The following is a 22,256-nucleotide window of genomic DNA, read 5'->3' as shown; positions in this document are numbered from 1 at the left end:
TTAATATGTTAGAACCCCCTGAAATTAATGGAGAACTGTAGATTTGTTTTTATAATAAAACAACAATTCATAGGTATTACACTTACGTGCGTGATTGATTCGTTGACCGCATGACCAAACCAATTTCCGGTGATGCTGTTGAATGGAGTCAAATGGAGTGATGTGTGCTTGATGACACATAAATTATGAAATATTCCACTAGTTTTCGCCGCTTGGTGCTTTTAGGATCCCTGCCGGCTGGGTAGAAAAAAAAAAGTTTTGAAAAAGTTCCCGTGGTTCCCCCTAGTGGAAGAGTCAGCGGCGGAAAAAAAAACATGGCGACCCGGAGTAGCTGCTCAACTCTCTGCGGAAAGTGAGGCAAAAGTCGGGCGTTTTGCGAGCGAAGAGGTCTCGGTTGGGAGGCCTCGTGGAAACGGGGGAAGGAGGTCGGAGGATGTCTCGTTGGGTGCCCACCAAGAAGGAAAAGTACGGCGTTGGTAAGTACAAATCAAAAGCAGCAACTCCATCGTTAGCGCCGTTTAGCTCTCACGTTGAACAAGTTTGGGAAGGGAGGGGAACAGAAGGGACGGTGAAGCCGAACACGACCGCTACTCTGCGGCTTCTCCTTCCAGTTCGGAGACTGTGTGAGTGCGCTTTGGGGATGGACTTTGGCAGCGCGTTTTGAAGCGGAATGACTGAAAACGAGTCTGCTTTTGCGCGGTGAAGACGCTGGGAATTGTTCCGAGGCGCGCCTCGGCTGCTGTTTCCTGTGCGGACGGACGAGAGGGGCCTGAATCACGACCTCGCTCCGCTTCCAAACTCTTCCACTTAAGCTTTGCGGAGGCAACTTTTTACAATGCAAACTTTGGCTCATTTCTGCTTTTTTTACTACGTCTCTTTGATAATTGAGCGGTCTGACTTCACTGTTCCACTTTTTACTTCACGTCCCTCGACAAGGTAGTTGTGTTGTTCCGTCCATGCTAATGTGATCAATCACTCCAGGATTAGCTAAATACCTGGGATGTGTCACAAATGACATTCTAAATCAGGGGAGTCCAAACCTCTTCGTTTGCGGGCTGCATACAAAAAAATGGAAGGAGGAAAGGGCCACTTTAAAATTCGTCATCTTTTTGAAACACACTGAAGTCGGTGAAGAATGTATCTCATCATTGATTTGCACGTTATTCAGCATTTCATATAAATCAGCATTTTGTCCACTTTTATACCCACAAATTAGTGATGAAAAGTGTCTGTCATCAGTATCCACTGATTCTCTTCCAATATCAACAGTACAGTAATAATTTATTCATGGTTACGTTTAAAGGAGTAATGATTATGTTGGGTAATTGAGCAGCACGCAGAAATAAATATCCTGCAGTAACTGTCTCATGATAATTACCTTGACTTAATTTAAAAAATATGAACATTCAGGGGAAAAAAATGTTCTGGAAGTGAATTCCTGTAGGTTAGCATCTCTGAGTCGGTATTGGTTGGCAGTCTCACCGTTGAAAGATTGGATTAGTGTTTCCGATTGGCGGTTGCGGTTGTCTGCCCCGCAGACGGCGCTCATTTGGAACAGCCGGTGACACAGCCGAGCGATGTTCTGTTCCCCCCGCCTCTCGTTGAGACCGTAAGTCACAAGTCGCACTTCACCCAAGGCAAACAATCTTAGGTGCGGGCGGCTGCCAAATATGTTAGTAATTAAAACCTTACTGCGACAGTTCGAGCCATGCGTCTTAAATCATCAGCTTTGACCTGTTTCTCATGACGGATGTGACGTTTGCCCTCCTCTCACTGTCCGTTCCAGGTCCAATAAATATGGGGAAGGCTGTCTCGGCGTCCCACATTTCACCGTGATGCCCGTTACTGTTTGCGACCGCCTTTGAGACACTTCTTCTTTTATCATGACACCACCGCGGTTGGTAATAGTGCAATAATAGGATTTTGGAGGGACGTGAATGAGGAAAAATTGTAGCTCTCACTCACTAACAAGAGCACGGGCTCAGGGGTCATTTCACTTTGCCCGCACTCACGACTTCCCAAAAAAAGCAGCTCATACTACTGTTTTTTGTTTTTTTTTTAAACCGTGGTATACCTTCAAACTAATAACCGACCCATGGCTATTCCCAGAAGGAGGAGGATGCATCAGGTCTTTAACTCCTGGGCGACTTGTCTCCCGGTTCCATGTCTGTGCCGTTTTTACAGAGCAGTGACTTTGACAGGTGGCGTCAAGGGGGCTTAACTTTGGGGCGACTCAAGAGACTGGCTAGAACAATTCTCCTTTTGGACAAAGGCTGCCAAAGATGCAGTGGAACCTGTGTGGCAGTGTATCACGCTCCCCCCTCCGCTCCCCTGCCGGTATTGATCCAAACAGCCCTCGCATTGTCTGCCGAGGTGCCCCCGCCGCGCTTCCATTGCCGACTTGACAGATGGTCCAATGGCGTGCGCGGTGTCGGTGTGAAACGCAGTTCAACCACGTCGACCGGCATCATTACATAATTTAGACGGCCTTGGTGACAATAATGCAGCCGAGCCGCCCGACTGTCAACTTCTATTAGGCGGCTGGTGGCGTGAAAGTGGAAGCCCCACCAGCCCCCAAGTTTCGCCTGATACTCTCTTTTTTTATTTTCTTTGCCAAGAACTGACAAAAAAATGTCACCTTGGAAAACCACAGAAAAAAAGTTTCACATCCATTTTGATAAAATTCCTTGATGAAATTGACCCTCCAAGACACTCATGCAAGCTCGTGTGACTCTCGAAGGTTTGGGTCTCACACAAGCTTGCAAAGTTTGTTAAAAGGTTAACGACAAACTTTTGGACATGAAGTGCTCGCAACCGCCCTCCCAGCAACGCTTTAATCTATCAGAGTTTTGCTCGCAAGCCAACGGGGGCTTCGACATTGGACAACCCGTCTTCTTCAGCGCACCAAGAACTAATCTCACAAGTCCGACACTTCAAGGCTGTCCATCAGCGCTTGTTGTGAAAGTCCCCAAAGCTCTTTGAAAGGAGGTTGCCTCTTATTTATTTGCAAATCAACAGGCTCAGCATCTCTTGGGCAATTGGGGTCATACTGTCAACATCAACTTAAGTCCTTGTTATTGTTGCGTTTGTCCCATGTTTTCCATGGCGCTGTCAGTCACTGTTTGGATCCCTGGGAAAATAATTTGGGTCGTGTACGCAGAGTCCTCAGTTATGGTCCAGATGGTCTACGTTTCTCTGTGAGGAACTTGCTGTTTGCAGCCATTTAGCTCACTCCACTCGCGAATGCGGAACAACACCTACGTATGGGGTTCGGTGTACAGTACATGCACGAGGGCGGCGGGAAAGCCAAATTACTTTCGAGTCTGTCGCTGATGGTGCTTAATGAGCACTTTCAGTCTGGAGCTCAAGGCCGCTCATTTGCAGTCGAGGAAATGTCAACAGGAAGTCACCCCCACCTCGCCCCCCATCTCCTCTTGAGCCAATTATAAACAACGGCCCCTTGAAGACGTTTTTATGAAAGTGTTGGCATGATTGGGCTAAAATGTGCGAGTATAGCGAGAGGGAGAAAAGCTTCCTACTGACCCAACCGCCCCCTCTCCTGATCACACACAAGCAAAGAGGAAATGTCGCTTGAGATATTAAACAAATCACAATGGATGGAGAGCTTCCAGTAAAGGCAGAAGGAAATATGATCTTGCGCAGGAAGATGAACTATGTATCATTTTGGCAAGTTGTCCAAAAAAGAAAATAAAATGGAGGGTTGCACACCAACTCTGAAATTTGCAGACTCCCGCTTTAACTTTTGAGCATCCTGCGGTGCGAACCTGCGACCTTTAAATAGTCATCCTTTTGCAACTCCTTCTCGGTGACTCATCCATTCCAAAGCAAACGCACTTCAAGTCGACCGCAGATCTCAAGACAAGGCCGAAGACTCTTCATCTGCACTGACAGCTTTGTAAAGACGCCGCCCCACGTGCTTTACCGAATGATATCATCACCTCTGCCAACCTCAAAGCGTCCATAAAACGTATGTTTAATTTTTGTCATGGGTTGTTCCAAGCAAAAACTCACAAACAAAATGAGGTGATCACAAGTCAGAGGTCGACCAAAGCTGGGACATGGGACATTTCGACAGAACATGCGGGCCCGCTTAAAAATAAACACACAGGCATTTCCTGCCATTAGCGATGGCATAATGGAGCGCTCCCTGCTGTAAAGTGACCAAACCCCCGTTCCGTTTTTTTGTATGTTTTTGTTTTGTTTCACGGCCTTCGCCGCCTCACGTCGGTACCTTTTGTGTACTTGAAACAAACCGCGTGCGTTTCCTGCGGGTAGCGCGGGTCTTTGTTCACATGTCAGCAAGTGGCTCTGGTGAATTCTCTGGCCTGGTTGGGTTGTTTGAGGCCGCAGAAAAAAAACACTGGCGTGTATTTATTGATGGCAACCTGACACACGAGGCTAATTGAAATACGCAACTGCTTAGTTTCACACCGCCTCCAGTGTTTTGGTCTTTCCCGCCGCCCGTTGACCACGCCGGCGTCAGCGTTAGCCGGCGTGGGCGGATGTTGTAAACACATGCCAGTTCCTCCTCGTAAGACTCCCTCTGGTCTTTTTCAGCCATCTACAACTACGATGCCCGCGGAGAGGAGGAGCTGTCGCTGCAGATTGGAGACACGGTGCACATACTGGAGACACATGAACGTAAGAATCTTATCTCATCTGACGGTTTCTCGATATAGGGAAGTACAATCTGTCAAAACTTCTCTTTCGCTGTAAAAATTCACCATCGCTGCCTGTATTCTTCGCCATACTTAGCATGCATTTCCTTTTGTGCATGTTCTCTTTTCTTTTTTTTCCTCGCAGACTGGTACCGAGGGCATCGGCTGAGGAGGAAATCCAGAAAGGTGAGCGTCAGGTTAATACAGTCAAGTTCTGACCCACTTCTTGACCCGTACATGTTTTGCGTTGACCTGTCTGACTTGTGTTCCACTCTGGCAGGGCATCTTTCCCGCCTGTTACATCCACTTGAAAGAGGCCACTGTCGAGGGCAGCGGGTCAGTACGTGAGCAGCGCGTTTCTGTGATTGCGCAATAACGTTACTTTCCCGTCGGGCTGCCAGATTCGAGACCTTTCAAATGAATTCAGAGATTTGCTTCGAGAGACATTTTACAGGTTGGAGGATCACTGCTGAAAACATTCCAAGATTCAGGACGATGTCGTGCACAATTGTGGAGATGCAGAATTATTATTTTTTTTTGTAATTCGCTAATCGTAAACCTTGAGATGCACTCGGGTCCCTAGCATGAGTTGCCCCTTCTCACAATATACTGTAAAAAGTGGAGGAGATTGGTTCACGCTTTCCCTCACTTTGACATAGTTCCAAGATGCCACCGGATGGCGCCAATGCAATATTTTATTTCGGAGCCCGAGCGATAAATAAAATCAATTTAAAAAGAGACAATACTGCCCTCGTTTTACGACATGCGGTTCCTTGTGACCAGCCGTCACCATGCTCTGTTTCGATTTGTGAGTAAACCATCGTATTTGCCGTCGCTCACCACAGGCAAAAGGAGACGGTCGTTCCCACTGAGCTGCCGCTGGTGCAGGAAGTCACCACAACGCTACGGGAGTGGGCATCGATATGGCGCGACTTGTACGTGGTAAGTGGCAACTTTCTTTTGTCGGTCTATGACTCTCGTGAGTGTGTTGACAGAAATTTGGGGTGCTCGCAGGGGGACAAACGCGAAATGTTCAACTCGGTCCGGGACATGATCTACGACCTGATTGAATGGCGTTCGCAAATCCTCTCGGGCACGCTGCCGCAGGATGAACTCTCCGAGCTCAAACAGAAAGTCACGTCCAAGATCGACTATGGCAACAAGTGAGGATTTGCTTGTTATCCTCTCTAAGTTTTAGACCTCCGGGTGGCAAAATATGGACCTTTCTTTGATAGCACCACTCGTTAAAAACAAAACAAAACAAAACATCTTTATCATTTGACCAAGGCGGAGTGATTGACAAATAAAAACTGAATGGCTTAAATGAAGATTTAGCCTTCTTCTGTACCCATAAAGTTTGAATGTGTGACGTGCCAGTGGAAAATATGATGTAGCGAGAATGATGTCAATTGCGCGGAAGGCGGATGGAATGCCGGTTGACATTCATATTTCAACAGGTGAGTTGATTAAAAAATAGACGCGGTGGACATTTAGTCAGAGTCAACACGGTCATTAAGAGTCTGACAGATTAATGGACTTTTCTGTAACTGGGATTGATGACGCAGAAGGGAAATGGATCGGGTGCTGTAGTGCTGACGTTCTTAGTCACCTTTGGTGGAATATTTGGCGCCCACTACCAAACGCAACAATTTTTTATTTCTGTGAAGGAAGAATGTGAAACGAGAGAGCGAATTTGATCCTATTCTTTTTTTTCCAGGTACTTGGATCTGGACCTGGTGGTTCGGGACAAGGACGGAAACATTCTGGACCCGGAGCTGACAAGCACCATCAACCTGTTTCGAGCTCACGAGACGGCTTCCAAGCAAATCCAGGACCGCATCCAAGAGGAGAAGGTGAAATAAAATCCTGGCTGGAAACCTGCAACCATGCTTTGAAGCTCGAACTCTGACTTCAAACCCTAATTTGAAACCCAAATTTGAAAACCCAGCCCCTCCCCCCTAAAAAACGGTTTAAATGGAAATTGTTCTTTTTGCCTTCAGTCACAGAAGCAGAATATCGACCTGAGTCGGCAGGCCAAGTTCGCCTCCACGCCGGCGTTTGCGCTCTTTGTCACACTCAAGAACGTAGTGTGCAAGATCGGAGAGGATGCCGAGGTCCTCATGTCGCTCTACGACCCGGTGGAGTCCAAGTTCATCAGGTGAGTCCCTCGAGGAGGACACGCTGAGTGAGGGAGCCGTGGGGTATTGATTGATTTTTATTGATTGATTTTTTTTTTTTTTTCTCTCTCTGGCAGCGAGAACTACCTGGTTAAGTGGTCCAGCTCCGGTCTGGTGAAGGACATCGACCAGCTTCACAACCTGCGTGCCGTCTTCACCGTGAGTCGCTTTTCAACTTGGAATGTGATCAGCACACACATTTGTAATGTGTTTTAGAAAAATAGCACTCCATATTTTAGTTTACAAAACCCAACAGACACAATAAAACGGAACGTAAGGATTTTTTTTTTCTATATATATATTTTTTTTTGCATCAACGGACATCGGGCTGCTCCTACAAATATGGTAGACAGCTTAAGCAATATTAGTCTTTCTTCACAGAGGATAAAGAATATCTCCCAGTAAGTATTGTATTGCCCAATTGTTTGTGTTCAAATATCTGTTGCCTCGAGGGTTATGACACCACAAGGCATATCTATTCGTGAGCCCTTTGCGCATTGTTGTTAGCATTAAGCTAAGCTGACTTTAGCATGGGAAAGCGATGTGGACGTTTTGAATACCTGTCTTTGACTGTAAACGTCCGCTGGGAGTGGCAACAAAACGCTGATGAAAAATTGCCCACTCTTTGCTGAATTGCTGCTTACTGTGAAGTGAGTTGCATTGCACCGCTGTGCTGTTTTGCTCAGTTGAGCGGCAGCGGTGGTTTTATTGCTTGACGATTTGTTTCCTCTCAGGATTTAGGCAGTGAAGACCTGAAGCGCGAGAAGATCAGCTTTGTGTGTCAGATCGTGCGAGTGGGCCGCATGGAGCTGCGCGATAACAACACCAAGAAGCTGACGTCAGGCCTGAGGAGACCCTTTGGCGTGGCAGGTGAAGCCCGCCGTGCGGTCCTTGAAAAGAATGGTTACCCGAAATGTCTTATCCTTTAATGGATGCCCTGCTAATCAGGGCAGTGGGACAAATAAACATTAAAAGTATAATCTACTGTATTATTATTATAATTATCACCCCTGGACACGATGTGCGAAATGAACGAGGCTTCCCCACTCTGAGGCCATTTTGTGTCTGTGCCCCACCAATTTTCCAATAATGCTCTCCTTGTCTCCCCTCCCTGCAGTCATGGACGTCACTGACATCATCACGGGCAAAATGGATGACGAGGACAAGCAGCACTTTATCCCGTTCCAGCCGTAAGCGCACAACGCGATCATTCTGTGGCCGGCCGCGGCGCCGCCCCCCTTCGATTCCGTTCCCCCTCCAGTCCTTGACACCTGATTAGCGCCGACCTTAAGAGGCGTGCGTTTCTCCTTTTCCCCCGCTGACTCAATTAAGGCAATCTCATTAACAGGCTGCCACTCTCGCAGACAGGCGGAGCAACCTTTTGCTTAACGCCATTTTCCGCATAATTGCAAACGCTTCAACGGGGCCAACAGGTGACCTGGAATTTCATCCGTCCGCATAAATTATGCTCATTACAGGCCCATCTACAAGCAGGTGCTTTATGTGTTTAAACAGACAAAGCATCAGGAAAAATAGCACTTTGCGCAGTGCTCCCTTGACTTGCTTTAATTCATTCCGTGGCTAAGCTCTTAATTCAGTTTACCAGTACTTAGTTCTACCGTGATCCTTTTTTGTGACGCGGTTTTAAAACAGCGAGTAAAATTCAATTTAATGAAGGCAAACTGAATAAATGTGGTTTTAAAACAGCAGGTAAAGATCCAGTTCGATGAAGGGAAACTAAATAACTTTGGCACAATTACACAGAATAAAAATATGGAAAATAAAATGAGCAGAAATAAGACGAAATCCTTTATTTTAGGACTAATCCTCTCATGACAAAAAAGGTACCCAAAAAGGAAAAATCATTTGACCTCCGCACACAAAGCACCTTTGTCCACAATCATAAACACTTGTTTTTATAATACATTAGCACTTCAGTATTTGGCGAGGGACATCGTTCTCTTGATTATGCGGCGCCAGATTTTGCTCCAACGAGTTAAGCTACCACATTTTGTGTGTCTGACATTGTGTCCTGAGTACTTCCCGCACTTCGCTATCACCATTACACTTGTTTCTCTCAGCATCACCGGCACATCTGCTGTGAAAACATGACGCCAAATGACGAGTACATAATTAGCATGTTTTTTTGATCGCCCAGGAACTTTCCATCTGTGAAGACCCACCGACGCCAACTGGATGCTGTTTCCGAAACTATCATTTCTGCTTCGCCGCTAATGAGCGGAATTGTGCGGGTCTTTCATTGCCCATTTCCTGTTTGTTTGTTTTTGAACTCATGCAGGGTGGCCGGCGAGAGCGACTTCCTGCAGATGGTCATCAACAAAGTCATCACGGCCAAAGAAGTCAACCACAAGGGCCAAGGTAAGCGCCCACATGATGTGTGATTAGAGCATAAAAACGATTATATATGCAGGAAAAGCTTTTCATGCTCAAACGCCAACATCGCTTTTGTTAAGCATTGACACTGTCCCTGTACCTAAAATAACCTCCCGCGCATCTCCATGGTAGCAGCATTCTTCCACAAATTAAGACACAACGGCTCTTCTGCTAAGATATGATCGCAGATTTGACACGTCTGCGCAGGAAGGAAGAACATGCAAAGTGTCTCCTGGCTCTGTCAGCAGCTGTAAAGAACATCCCAAGATAAATCGAGCACTCAGTCGCAGCTAGCCTACCAAAAGGCTTCCAGCTAGTCTCATAACTACATGAGGCCTCTCTAAAGCCGATCAAAAGAAAAGGTTGAGGTAGATGAATTCAGTGCGGGGGGGTAAAGAAAAACACGCTCATTGAGTTGATCCTTTGATGCTTGCCTAAAGCTTGTCCTTTCAGTGATGGCATCATGAAAAATACCCCCAAAAAAGCCAAAGTAAAAACAAAACACATTTAAGTATTTTCATTATTATTGTAATTTTTTTTTTTTTTTTTTTTTTTAATCGTTAGGCCTGTGGGTCACCCTCAAACTGCTTCCCGGCGACATCCACCAGATCCGCAAGGACTTCCCTCACTTGGTGGACCGCTCCACAGCCGTGGCTCGCAAGATGGGCTTCCCGGAAATCATCATGCCGGGTTTGTGGAACATCTTTTCCCTAATTTCACAATGTCTTGTCTACTTTTAACATCACATTATTGTTTCTATTTGCCACAACTTCTGTACTAATTTCCGCTAGCCTACGCAGACATTTATTTGTTTGGTAAAATGATATGGATGATTAAATGTACAATGTTGAATTCTCTTATCTATTAGGTTCTTTCAATATCACATCAAGGTGTGTCGACTTTTTTTTTTTCTCTTACAGTAAGCCTGACAATTGTGTTTTCCCGAATGTCACATGTGTGTTTTTCCTGTTTCCTGAACACTACAATGTTGCTGCTTGGCCACTTCCTGTTCCACATATCTGTTGTTGCTTTCCAAAAGGTGACGTGCGAAATGACATCTACCTGACCCTGGTCCAGGGAGACTTTGACAAGGGGAGCAAGACCACCCCCAAAAACGTGGAGGTCACCATGTCCGTGTACGACGAGGACGGCAAAAAACTGGAGGTACGACAACAAAGTTGCTATTGTCAGCTAAACATATCGTCGAGTTGAAAACTTGTACGTCCAAATGTTTCCTTTTAAAAAATTATTATTTTATAAATATGATTGAAGGTATTTTGGTTAGCATCGAGTCTCCAAAGCCTTTCACTTCCATTTAGACTCATCACTCCATCCAAAATTTGCATACAAGCGGCAAGATATTTTTTAATCATCTGCCAGTCCGTCCGTGTCTCGTGTCCTAATTAAGCTTTAGCGCCCTCTAGAGACTCCAGCCAGTGGCCGGCCTTTTTTTTCTTTGCGCCGGATGTTTAATTATTGCCGACCCTTGCTGGGACAACACCTTTTGTACTGCAGAGGCCGTCGGCTAATAGGGAGCATGGGAGCTGTACACCCCAATGTGGGAGGAAGATTGTCTGTGGAACATAATTTACTTTATTTGCGAGCTATCTTAAAAAAGAGTGGAACCTCCAACGTCAAAACCAATGTCGTTCTTCTGCTGCCAGAAGGTTTTGTGATGCAGCCAAGTGACCTCTCGTCATCCTGGCACTCCTTTTTTGGCTGCCATGAATCCCGGCAGTTTATAAAGTGAGTAGTGTGCCCCCCCCCAGTCACGTTCAACTGGGGGCCCTGTTATTCCTCATAATTGCCACTTGTCAGAAGGCATTAGCGTCGGACTAGCTCAGCGTCGGAGAGTCAGCTGGCATCGTGCGAAAACTCATCCGCTGTCGGGCCCTTGCCTCGTCGGTGCGCGGGATTTTTTTTCCCCCATATACACGCTGACCACCTTAAATAATTAATTTCTCATTTATCCATGAAATCCGCAAGGCTTTCGGGAGCTGCTGGCGGTGCTTAAGCACGGGGAAAAGGCCTGTACCCCGCAAGTGGAGCGCATTTTATTAAACAAGTGTGAACAAAACGGAGTGAGAAAAGCGCATCCATTTTGATGATGTGCATTTGTGGCCTGGGGCGTGTTTATTTACTCAACTGCAGAGGGGAGGAATTGGCATGAAGCCAGAGACCCATCTTTGTGTCACTCGCAACAAGTTAAACACCCCCAACAAAAGAGAAGTGAGTCCAAATGGGCTCAGCAATTCATAAAAATATTTGGATAATTATTATTATTATTTTTTTTTTTTTTGTTCATCTGTATCTTCCAGAATGTGATTTTTCCTGGTGCCGGAGATGACGGGATCAGCGAGTACAAGTCAGTCATCTACTACCAAGTCAAGCAGCCACGGTGGTTTGAAACTATTAAGGTATTCCCTTAATATACCACTGAACGAATACAAGATGGCGTGTGTGTTGAATTGCAAATGGGCTCAGCAATTCATAAAAATATTTGGATAATTATTATTATTATTTTTTTTTTTTTGTTCATCTGTATCTTCCAGAATGTGATTTTTCCTGGTGCCGGAGATGACGGGATCAGCGAGTACAAGTCAGTCATCTACTACCAAGTCAAGCAGCCACGGTGGTTTGAAACTATTAAGGTATTCCCTTAATATACCACTGAACGAATACAAGATGGCGTGTGTGTTGAATTGCTTACGAAAAGGTTTTTCCGTGCGGTGTTGCTCCACACATTCCAGGTGGCGATTCCCATAGAAGACGTCAACAGGAGCCACTTGCGCTTCACCTTTCGCCACCGCTCGTCGCAGGACTGTGAGTACTGCTACTTATTTTTCTGCTTTCCTTTGCAAATTATCTGTTCTCTCTCTTTTTTTTTTTTTAATTAATTTTTTGGGGGATTCGTTTGGTTACAGTGTTTAAAAAATATTCCATTGTAAGATTCCAACTTTTCTTGACAGAACAATCCATCTTTATTGATATACAAGGGGCAATTCAAAAATAGAATCTGATTTTTTTTCTTGAACAAAAGCCTGACATTGTCCTTTAAAAATATATAAATATGTTTCTTCAACAATGACTTTTTTTTCTTGAAAACACGGACCATTGACATTTCAGCTCGCCCAGTATTCTCGTTCAAGGGCGAGTTAATTCTCGTGTATTTTTGTCCTTTCCCAAATGCACCTTCATATTTATGCCGGCAGTAGCTCCTCTGCTCTAAAATATGCGGCACAGCAAAGTTAACATAAATCTAAAGTGACAGCTTAACTTAAAGTCAAAAGGCAGCACACCTTCAGCACAATTGTAACTTTGATTGGCCCACAAAAGGAAATGTAGCCCAAAATGCACTCCTTTCCCTCACACTTACCTCAGCCGGATGCCGTGCACATTGCCTTCTTCTCTCCACTGGCCGCCAGCCCAACAATTATTCACTGCTAGGGCCAAACGGTCCAGGCGGAATTTATACAGATAGAATGCGTGCCACATCGGTGATGAATCACACCTGCCCCTTGCGTAAATCTACGCTTGTAGATCGAAATGGTGGATGCCGCCGCGACCTGAACTTTCTTAAAAAAATAGGGCCTTAAAAAAAGAGTGGGGGGGTAAAATTAATTATCAGGTAAAAAAAATTACCTGATTTAAAAAAAAAAAAATCGAGCTCCCCCATCAAAAAAGCCTTCATATTGTTGTACGTTTTCAAGATCTCTCCATGGCTTTTGTGTCTTCTGTTTTTCTTTCCCCTCACAGCAAAAGACAAATCGGAGAAGATCTTCGCCTTGTCTTTCGTGAAGCTGATGAGGTACGACGGCACCACCCTGAGGGACGGCGAGCACGATCTCACCGTGTACAAGGTACGAGAGCAAACCAGCCCCTCCCACCCTCCTAAAATACGCTGGAGGAGGAGACGTTGTTGCGGGCCGCTATAAATAATCCTTATGAATTGTATCGCGGCAGTCAAATTGATTTAAGATCCACGTTTGCTTGACTGTGGCCACTAATGTCATTTCAAATGTGTTTTCTTTCTTATTATTGGGAAAATGTTCTGAAGGACGTGCGCAATGAGAAAAAAAAATGGAGCGGCTCCTCCACTCTTCTCCATTTTGAGTTTGCAAAAGGGTGCCTAGGGACATCCACATTTGAGCAGTAACCGTCCAGATGTTGAGTGAAATTTCCTCTCGACAAACTTGCAGGCCGAAGCCAAGCGTTTGGAGGACTCGTCCTTGTATTTGAACTTGCCCGCCACCAAGCTGGAACTGGAGGAGAAGGGCTACTCCAGCACGGGCAAGAGCACCCACAACCTGGGAAACTGCACCGTCAGCAAGGACTCCTTTCAGATCTCCACCTTGGTGTGCTCCACCAAGCTCACGCAGAATGGTGAGCAACACCACACACAAGTCTCCACAACGTTCTACCGACCATAACTTCTCAACTACCATCCTAAGGTTGTATTTTTACAAACCCAAACATAACATGGTAGGGGAAAAAAATCCGCAATGAAGATCATGTAATACACTTTTTTTTCCCCTCCAAAAACAGTTTTAGCCATACCCCAGGCTTATAACACATTGAAGCTTTTTTATTTTTATTTAATTTTTTTTTTTTATGTCTCTCCTATAAGATTCCCACCCCATTATAAAGACTTGAGCATGTTTAAAAACGAAGGTCATGGCCTGTGAGGCTCTTTGCGTGTTGGCTCATTGGAAGTGAACCAGTGCAGTGAGGCTGCTGGCGCGCTTCAGTAAATATTCACACGTTAATGCCGAGCACTTTCTGTTTCAATTGCGCCGCGGCAAGGTCACCTTTTTGTGCCAGGGCTATTTTATTCATTTTTTTTTTTCGAGAGCATTTGTTGACTTTAATGACTGCGAACAGCAGCTGTGCTCCTCTAATTTCACCACATTTTTTTAATGCGTTTTAAGTGTCAGCCTTAAAGAGAGAACTATTTGGTATTTAATTTTATTTTTACTATATACAGTATCTAATGAACCTATTAATTTCTGCCAGCACTCCTTAACTACCTATCTTATTGCCTTTCTTTCTTTCCAATTTCTCTTTCCAATCCTCCTCCTTCCCTCTCATAACTTCTTAACTTCAAACCAACCTGCCTTCCATCCGCCCCGGGGCCTTCAGACGATACCACCTCCGTGCACTTGGGTAAAGCTTTTGTCTTGGTTTGTTTTCCCAGTGGACCTACTCGGCTTGCTGAAGTGGCGCTCCAACACCAGCCTGCTGCAGCAGAACCTCCGACAGCTCATGAAGGTGGAAGGCGGCGAGGTGGTCAAGGTCAGGACTGGGCACTACATGGCGAATAAGGTTGCGGTTTCAAGACGGGGTTCGGGTTTCCAACCAGGGTTGGGTTTTCCAGCCTGGGGTTTCAGCGTTGGGATGACGTCAGCCCTCGGAGATTCAAAATAGATTTTCAGGCTTGCGTTAGGTCTTCAAAGACCAAGTTCGGGCTTCCTTTCTGGATCAGAGTTTTAAACTCGTGCTCGGTTTTCAAATTGGAGCTCAAGAATACATTTGTGAAGTAGTACGTTTTTGCAAAGTTCTTGTTAATTAGGTTCGACAGAAAAACGGGTGTGTTTGTGTGTGCAGACTGCTGATGATTGGCGCCTTCTGTGTGCGTGTTTGCTGGTGTTAGCGGCGCTTTTCATATTAGTAAACATTTCAGCAAGGCCGGCTGATACATCTCACTCGTCTGCCTCCGTATGACAGACAAACACGCCGGGCCCTGATGTGATTCATCATGTTTATGTGTCGCCAGATGGATTTGCAGTCAAAAAAAGGAAAGAAAGAAGCAAAGAAAGCTGGCTTTGTTGTAGTTATGGGATATGAGTCATGGAAGTGTTGAAATTAAACACATGCTGGGTCTTAGGTTCAGGCTTCAAACGAGGGTAAGGAAATCAAAGTTTCGGTTTGAAACTCGGGTTTGGGTTTCAAAATGGGGTTTCCAGCCAGGGCTGGGGTTTTAATTTTAGGGTTTAAAAAGAGATTTTAACAACATGAACATTTTCAAAGCAGGATCAGGGTTTAAAATGATTTGTTCCAAGTATTTGAAGACAGAGTGGGGGTTTTGAACAAGTGCAAAGTGGGCTTTGGACACATTGTGGCAAATTGTGTCCTTTTCAGTTCCTGCAAGATACGCTGGACGCTCTCTTCAACATCATGATGGAGAACTCGGACAGCGACACCTTTGACACGCTCGTCTTTGACGCCTTGGTGAGTGAGAAACTGGAGAACTTAGAATTTTGGCACTTATGTAGAATTTGCTCTTAAATGTCAGCCATTGCTAATCAAGGTATATCGAACAACACATGTAATTCAGGCCCAACTAGTCTGACTCAATGGGCATGATGTGTGTGACGAAGAAAATGCCCCCCATCTTCTTTGCTCAGGTGTTCATTATCGGGCTCATCGCCGATCGCAAATTCCAGCACTTCAACCCGGTTCTGGAGACCTACATCCGCAAGCACTTCAGCGCCACGCTGGCCTACACGTGAGTTGGATGGCGTCACGAGGGGAGCCACACACTGCTGACACGCCGTGTGTGTTTGGGCAGGAAGCTGACCAAGGTTCTGAAGAACTACGTGGACAATGCCGAGAAGCTGACGGAGCAGCTGCTGAAGGCCATGAAGGCCCTGGAGTACATCTTCAAGTTCATTGTGCGCTCACGGGTCCTCTTCAACCAGTACGTGATAACCAGGCTCTCCTTTTATAACAATTATGATGCTGGAGTGTACATAAAAAATGCAAAAATGCAAACATGACATTTACACAAAAATATTACTGGTATAAAAAAGATGTGAGGAAAGCACAAAATATTACAGCAAAAAAAAAAGTTTTTTTTTTTTTTTTTTTTTTAATAATCTGTTCAATAATTAAAAGATAATACCAAATCACTGCAACAAGAATTGGTAAAATAATACCAAATATGGGGCAAAAAAAAAAAAAAGAAAAACTATCAGTGGTACTCTTCTGAGTTCTCTTCCTATTCTGAGAGCATCATGAGTGTAGCACTAATGGCTAACTGTTAGCTGCGCTCCCCTGGCAGGCTTTATGAGAACAAAGGAGAAGCCGACTTCATGGAGTCTCTGAGGCACCTCTTCACCTCCTTCAACCAGATGATGAACAGCAACTCGGAGAATACGGGCATGGTGAAGGTATTTGGATGCCTTCTGCTCCCGATGCTCTTTGTTTCATCCTTCGCTGCGCTTTCTTTGACTGTCTTTTCTGCGTGATCTTAGTGTGTGAGGACTGAACATACGAGCCGAATCGTGCTCTTTGCTCGCGCGTCAATGCTGTCTCCCATCGTGTGTTAGCATCAAGCTAGTTATTTGCTTGTTTTATATTTAACACTAACTGCGAGTGGCACTTGACAGTTCAAAAGACTGGAAGATTTGTTCACCATCTGCCAAACTGCTGCTAACCCTCAGCCTACATGGTCCCAAAAAAAGTCATGGGACACGACTCACGATGACAGGCTTTACAGTATGTGCAGTCCGGGCTTCCTAGATGTACCTTTCATCACTTCATACTATTTGTTTGTTTCTTCTGTCTCGGTGTCTTTTCCTCCTCTCAACCTTGACTGTCCTGTGAACTGGTGCTCCTCTTGGCTTTTTGCCCTTTAGCTGCTCCTCAAGGTATTTATCTCATTTCATATAGCTTGAGTGTCAGCCATTGCAAATTGAAATGTAAATCACCTTTAATTCAGTTTGCCATCAAAACGGGGGCCAGCTCGAATAGCGCCAATTGAATCCGAATGTAGCTTGACATTCTTTTTCTATGATGGCACTTTGTTCAAAGTGGCACGAAATGAACATTTTTTTGACCAACAGTTGTGGTTGTTTGTGTCCAGGGTGCTGCACTCAAGTACATTCCCACTATTGTCAATGACGTCAAGCTGGTGTTTGATCCAAAGGAACTAAGGTAAGAAATGTCATACCTGACCATCCCCGATGCAAAACCGAGACAACATTCACCAATTTGTCACCCAAATAATCCCATTGATTCAGTCGGCCGTGGCGCTTTTCAGCTCCCTGCACTCTTTAGTTTGCTTCCACTCCAATGCGCCGACAGCACGTCTTGAGCCAATAAAGCTTTGTTAAACTCTGCAAATATTTGCTTCGCAGTCACTGGAGTCACAGACCTGGGAAATAAATACTCCAGTCAATCAGCAGCCGGCTCTTTGTAAATAAAACACAGAATTTGGAGTCTGACCACCTGCTCTCCAAATATATCAGGACAATAGGTCAACACACATGGAACTATAAATCGTTCAAAACTTTGATGCGGCGACGCAATATTAAAGCTGCCGGTGATCCGTGCATCACTTTTTCAGGAAGGCTTCAGAAGTTAAAAAAAAAGTTATTTCCACGGCGTATTTGAAGTATGACAAATATACAAATATTAGAAAAATGCCAACATTGTCAACAACAACAAAAAAAATACACTAAATAGATTCAATAGAAGTACAAAAGGAGGCGGTCAGGGGGCTCCTGATGACCTTTGTTTTGTCTTCATTTCCACAGCACGCTGTTCACGGAGTTCATCCTAAAGGTTCCTCCGGGTCGCCTGGTGAAGCAGAAACTGGACTGTCTGATCGACATCGTCCACAGTGATCTCTTTACCCATCACGGTACGAAACAGTAATGGAATAGGTCACGCCACCTGCCTGCGGGCTCGCTCGCTAAAAAGGCCATCAGCCAGGGGTCTGTTTTCTCTTTCAATGATTCCTTACCACAGCAACACAGTCGTGAAAAATAGGAAACCCGAGTCCGCGCCGCAGTTTTTGCTTTTCGGAGATAGTAATCGAAGCTCGTTTATGTCACCTGTAAAAATCTGCATTTCTGCTTTTTGTCTGTGTGTCATGGAGTCGGGGTGACAAGTACTGACGTTACCATTTTTGAAAATGTACTTGGTAATTTTCCGCCTTGAGTAGTAGGATCAGAAGCCGTTTTGCGCTGCTTGTACAAGACAGTGTTTTTGTATCTTGCTGTTCTGTGTAAACGGCAAGTACACAGAATAAGGTGGTGAAACATTTTCTGCCCTCGGGGGTGGTATCAGAAGCCCCTTTTACACTGCATGTAAAAAGATGCCCCCGCCCCCGCTTTTTCCATGTTGCTGTTCTGTTAAACACCTGTGTGTCAGGGATTTCCTCGATGGCGGGTTGCGGGCGGAACACCTGTTGTCATGTTTCCAATTCGTCTGGTAAGCGCATTGTTTACATTGAATCCCCGAGCTCGGAGGAGGAATCCATTCGAGAGCGCCACCCGTCTGCATCGACATATGCCGCCCCACCGCCCCCCCACTCTCTTGACACCATTGGCGACTGTTTTGCGCTCTCCGCAGATTGCCGTGAGATTCTCCTGCCTCTGATGACGGAGCAGCTGAAGTTCCACCTGGAGAGGCGCGAGGAGCCCAAGGCCTGCTGCCAGCTGCTCAGCGACATCCTGGAGGTGCTCTACAGGAAGGACGTGGTGAGGAACGCCCGCTTTCAGGCGCTCCCTGTGGGCGACCCCCCCCCCCCCCCCCCCCCAAAATAATCCAGTTTTATTGCAAACACGCTGCACTGCCAACTGTAAGTTACCAGGAGTTACTTTTGTGCTCATGTGTTGCTCACCTGTGTGCAGGGCCCCACCCAGTGGCATGTGCAGATCATCATGGAGAAGCTGCTTAGGACCGTGAACAGGACCGTCATCTCCATGGGACGAGACTCCCCCCACATTGTAAGTCGACATTGACGTGCACACACTCCACTTTCAGAGGTTTAAGACAAAGTCTTACTTAAAACGGAATACTTTCACTCACAATTTCACTCAAAGAGGTTTCGATCTATGCAGCAGACTTTTTTTTTTTTTTTGGTGTGTCTTATCTTCTTGCATATGTCTGATCTCCGACTCATTAGACGATTGGCGATGCCTGGCAGCAACGTGTGCGAAGTATAAATACTCTGCACAATTTGCATGACTTTAATCCGTCTCCCGAGCAGTCTCCAAATAAAAGTACTTTTCATTTGTTCCCTCTTTGAATGCCGTGCCTTATCTCTGACGTGCAGTCTGTCTCCGTTAGTTTGTCATCGGACGTTGACAAGAGCGGATCATCAATGTGAAATTATAAAGTGTATGTATATTTTTTTTAATGGAAGAGTTTTTGAGGACACTCAATACTTTTATGACGCGCTTAAAATACAGCTACACCCCCCCCAGAATGACAAATAATGTACAAAATCCATTTTTACCTGAATAATCCATGGTAAAAATAACCCAGAGCAGCTGTCCTACTGCATTTTGCCCTTTTGGGTATTATCTGAAACCCCTTTTTATGCTGCCAATTAAAAGCTTGAAGTTGTTTCCCGCTTCACTTTTCTTTATAAAAGGCATTCACAGACTGGAGCTTGCCATTTTTATTCTAGTAATGCATTGCGACTCGTGTTTTGCCAATCGCTCTGCATAAAATGCTTCCTCCACAGTCTGGAGGCGGCCATGGACTCCCTCTTCTGTGTCCTCTCCCAGCTTTCCTCTCCGATTCATTCCCGTCCAAGACTCTCTGGCGGGCCTTGTGTTGTGCAAATCTTAGGCGATAACGCCATTGTTCGTCGGCCCGTTTCATTTCCTCGTTCATTCAGAGCCCGCTGAAGTGGCCGTGTTAATTAGCCAAAACTGCCGGCCCAAGTTGAAGATCCACACATTGAGCGCGGACACAAAAGGCTGCATGTGTAATGTCATCACTTTAGATGAACCGCTTTTCTTCTCGCGGGCACTTTGCATACTAATATGGCTGCCGGTAAACAAGCTTCGCACCGGATGACGTCTTGCTGTTGAAACCTTTACCGTTGGGGCCTTTTGATCCCGCAGCCCCCGACACGGAGTTGGCCGACTACTTTGCCCGTAAGGCAATCAGCTCTCCTGCGTGCGGGTTGTATTAAACCATCCTTCTCTTGCGGTGCGCATTCAATGCAGGCTCCCTGGTTCATGAAACTCGTCTGCCTGCCTGTGACCACCCGCGTTGCCACCTAAGTGTGTAATGCTGAGCGATAGGGCCTCCAAGTAAGCATTAATCGATTGTATTGGTCTGTCCCCACGTGCTCTGTTGATCTTACGCATTATGAACCAATTTAAATTTAAATGTATTTATTTTTGACAATAAGAATAGAAATAGTTCAGTTTGAGTAAGCCTGTTTTGTGAAAAACGTAATGCTTAGGTTCAAAAGAAACTTGTCAGCCACATGCAGTTTAATTTAGCCACTAAAGAATAAAAAAAAAAAAATTGGACCACAGAACGTTATTTACAAGTGTAAAAGTGGCCTGGAGCCTTGCTAAAATGTATTTCCTTTTCAAATCAAGGGGTTCTGCCTTTGAAACCGCTCCCAGAACCATTTAATCATCAGTCAGGATGAATTTTTACATCATATATTTTTTGAGCAGCCTGGCAGGAAGCGTGGCCGTCGCCTCCAACAGCGGTCACAGCATCCCGGCCGCTGACCTTGTCGCACTGAGTGGCATCCTCTCCCGTTTCGATTTATGCATTAGTGTTCTACTCCGCTTCCCTCCGCTCACTCCTCAGTTTTCCCTGGCGCTCGGACGGAATGTAGATGAAGCGGCGTCACGCAGATGGGTCGCCGCGCTGCCCTTCGGATGATGTCGAGCTGGATATTGCAGTGTTGCAAATTCACCATTTGTGTGGGGAACATACCATCATTTGCTGAAAAACTTCGTCTTTTGTGCCCTAGCCGAAGCCATGTCTAATATAAAAGTATTGCTTTGGCGCCATCTGTCACATGACCGCTTAGCATCTTTGAAGAGCGAGTAGTTTGACTTGATTTTCATATTACTAAACGTTGCTTGTTCTACCCTGCCACGGTCTCGTGTTATTTCAATACGTCGCCTTCCTGGATTGACATCCTGTTTGTTGTTTCCTGCGTGACAGCCCTCAAAAAAAAGGGAAAACTTCCGTTTTTAGATCTTTGCCTCGCTGCCTTTTTCTCTTTTGCTACTGAACTCAAAGTGCTGCAGAGCCAAGAAGCAGAGCGAGAAATGGCACTGCATCGTAATCAGTTGCTCTCCCGCGTTCAATCTCTGAGTGTCTTTTTTTTTTTTTTTTTTTTTTTTTTTTAAGGCCCTGCAACAAAATACAGCAGAATAGAGACTGTTATCCGGTGTTTATCACTTGGGTTTGTAAAGGATACAGAAGACTTAATTGGCACATTTAAGAAAAGGTTGAGAAGCCTATTACGTTGTGTATAACAAATGCCATTATTTTGCAAGGGGAGGTGAGTACATCTACTTGATTTGACTCTAGAAAAAAAAAAAGTCAATTAATTGTTGCTCAAGAAAGCTGGCCTCGATCAAGATGTACTCTCAAATTTTAGGCCCATTTCCAAACTGCGTTTCATTTAAAAAATTCAAGTCCATTTGTCAGGCGCGGAGGAGTCTCGCCTGGTTTGTGAATATCAAATTTGTAAACCACAGTAATGACCAGCAGATCCCCATAGATGGCAGCGTTGTCACTTTGCATTTGGGATCAATATAGCCTTTGAGTAAACGATATAGATTAGTCAACGAGTCTCGCTTTATCGTTTCGATCACGGAGGGGAGAAATGCCAATACCCTTGGAAGTCAGACAAGTTTTGGCACCTCACACTGGAACGGAGTAAACATGACGCCGATCAAGATCGGAGATACCGTTTTTGGCACCTGATAGCGAAAAATGCAAAATGATGTTGAATGAACACAGTGCAACATCATTTGACTGTCTGGACAAATAATTCCAAGTTTTGTAGGTGTCTGCTTTTATTTTTTTCATCGTTTGCATATTAAATCGTTTATTTTTCTTTCAACAGTATAAAATACACAGTATTGCACATAGTAAATCAATTGCACTTTTTTCAAGATACAGATAATCTCGGAGGTTTCTCTCAAGTGCTAATCATAATGTTAAACCTACGGACAAGGTTGGAGGTGTTCCCCGTAAAGTTGGAGTAAAATCGTCCTGGCACTTC

The 22,256-nt window shown here is 45.1% G+C and overlaps 1 protein-coding gene across 1 annotated transcript in view; it reads left to right on the top strand.

The window, feature by feature from the left end:
• The first annotated feature begins 304 nt into the window (after nucleotides 1-304).
• dock1 (dedicator of cytokinesis 1) overlaps nucleotides 305-22,256 on the top strand; it is a 65,781-nt gene continuing 43,829 nt past the window's right edge. The window contains 27 exon segments of the mRNA XM_019865783.1: nucleotides 305-476; nucleotides 4,579-4,662; nucleotides 4,825-4,865; nucleotides 4,960-5,015; nucleotides 5,525-5,621; nucleotides 5,694-5,842; nucleotides 6,397-6,532; nucleotides 6,680-6,837; nucleotides 6,934-7,015; nucleotides 7,591-7,726; nucleotides 7,974-8,046; nucleotides 9,156-9,235; nucleotides 9,815-9,940; nucleotides 10,290-10,414; nucleotides 11,569-11,667; nucleotides 12,001-12,073; nucleotides 13,007-13,110; nucleotides 13,450-13,633; nucleotides 14,445-14,542; nucleotides 15,389-15,478; nucleotides 15,655-15,755; nucleotides 15,819-15,947; nucleotides 16,311-16,419; nucleotides 17,115-17,185; nucleotides 17,788-17,894; nucleotides 18,608-18,735; nucleotides 18,889-18,984. Coding sequence (XP_019721342.1) covers nucleotides 434-476; nucleotides 4,579-4,662; nucleotides 4,825-4,865; nucleotides 4,960-5,015; nucleotides 5,525-5,621; nucleotides 5,694-5,842; nucleotides 6,397-6,532; nucleotides 6,680-6,837; nucleotides 6,934-7,015; nucleotides 7,591-7,726; nucleotides 7,974-8,046; nucleotides 9,156-9,235; nucleotides 9,815-9,940; nucleotides 10,290-10,414; nucleotides 11,569-11,667; nucleotides 12,001-12,073; nucleotides 13,007-13,110; nucleotides 13,450-13,633; nucleotides 14,445-14,542; nucleotides 15,389-15,478; nucleotides 15,655-15,755; nucleotides 15,819-15,947; nucleotides 16,311-16,419; nucleotides 17,115-17,185; nucleotides 17,788-17,894; nucleotides 18,608-18,735; nucleotides 18,889-18,984 — 2,775 coding nt within the window. The 5' untranslated portion in view covers nucleotides 305-433.

This window comes from Hippocampus comes, unplaced genomic scaffold, assembly GCF_001891065.2.
Source record: "Hippocampus comes isolate QL1 unplaced genomic scaffold, H_comes_QL1_v1.1 scaffold116, whole genome shotgun sequence".
NCBI classification, from domain to species: domain Eukaryota; kingdom Metazoa; phylum Chordata; class Actinopteri; order Syngnathiformes; family Syngnathidae; genus Hippocampus; species Hippocampus comes.
Note: the sequence above shows the minus strand (reverse complement) of the source record. Positions and strands in the feature narration are given on the sequence as shown.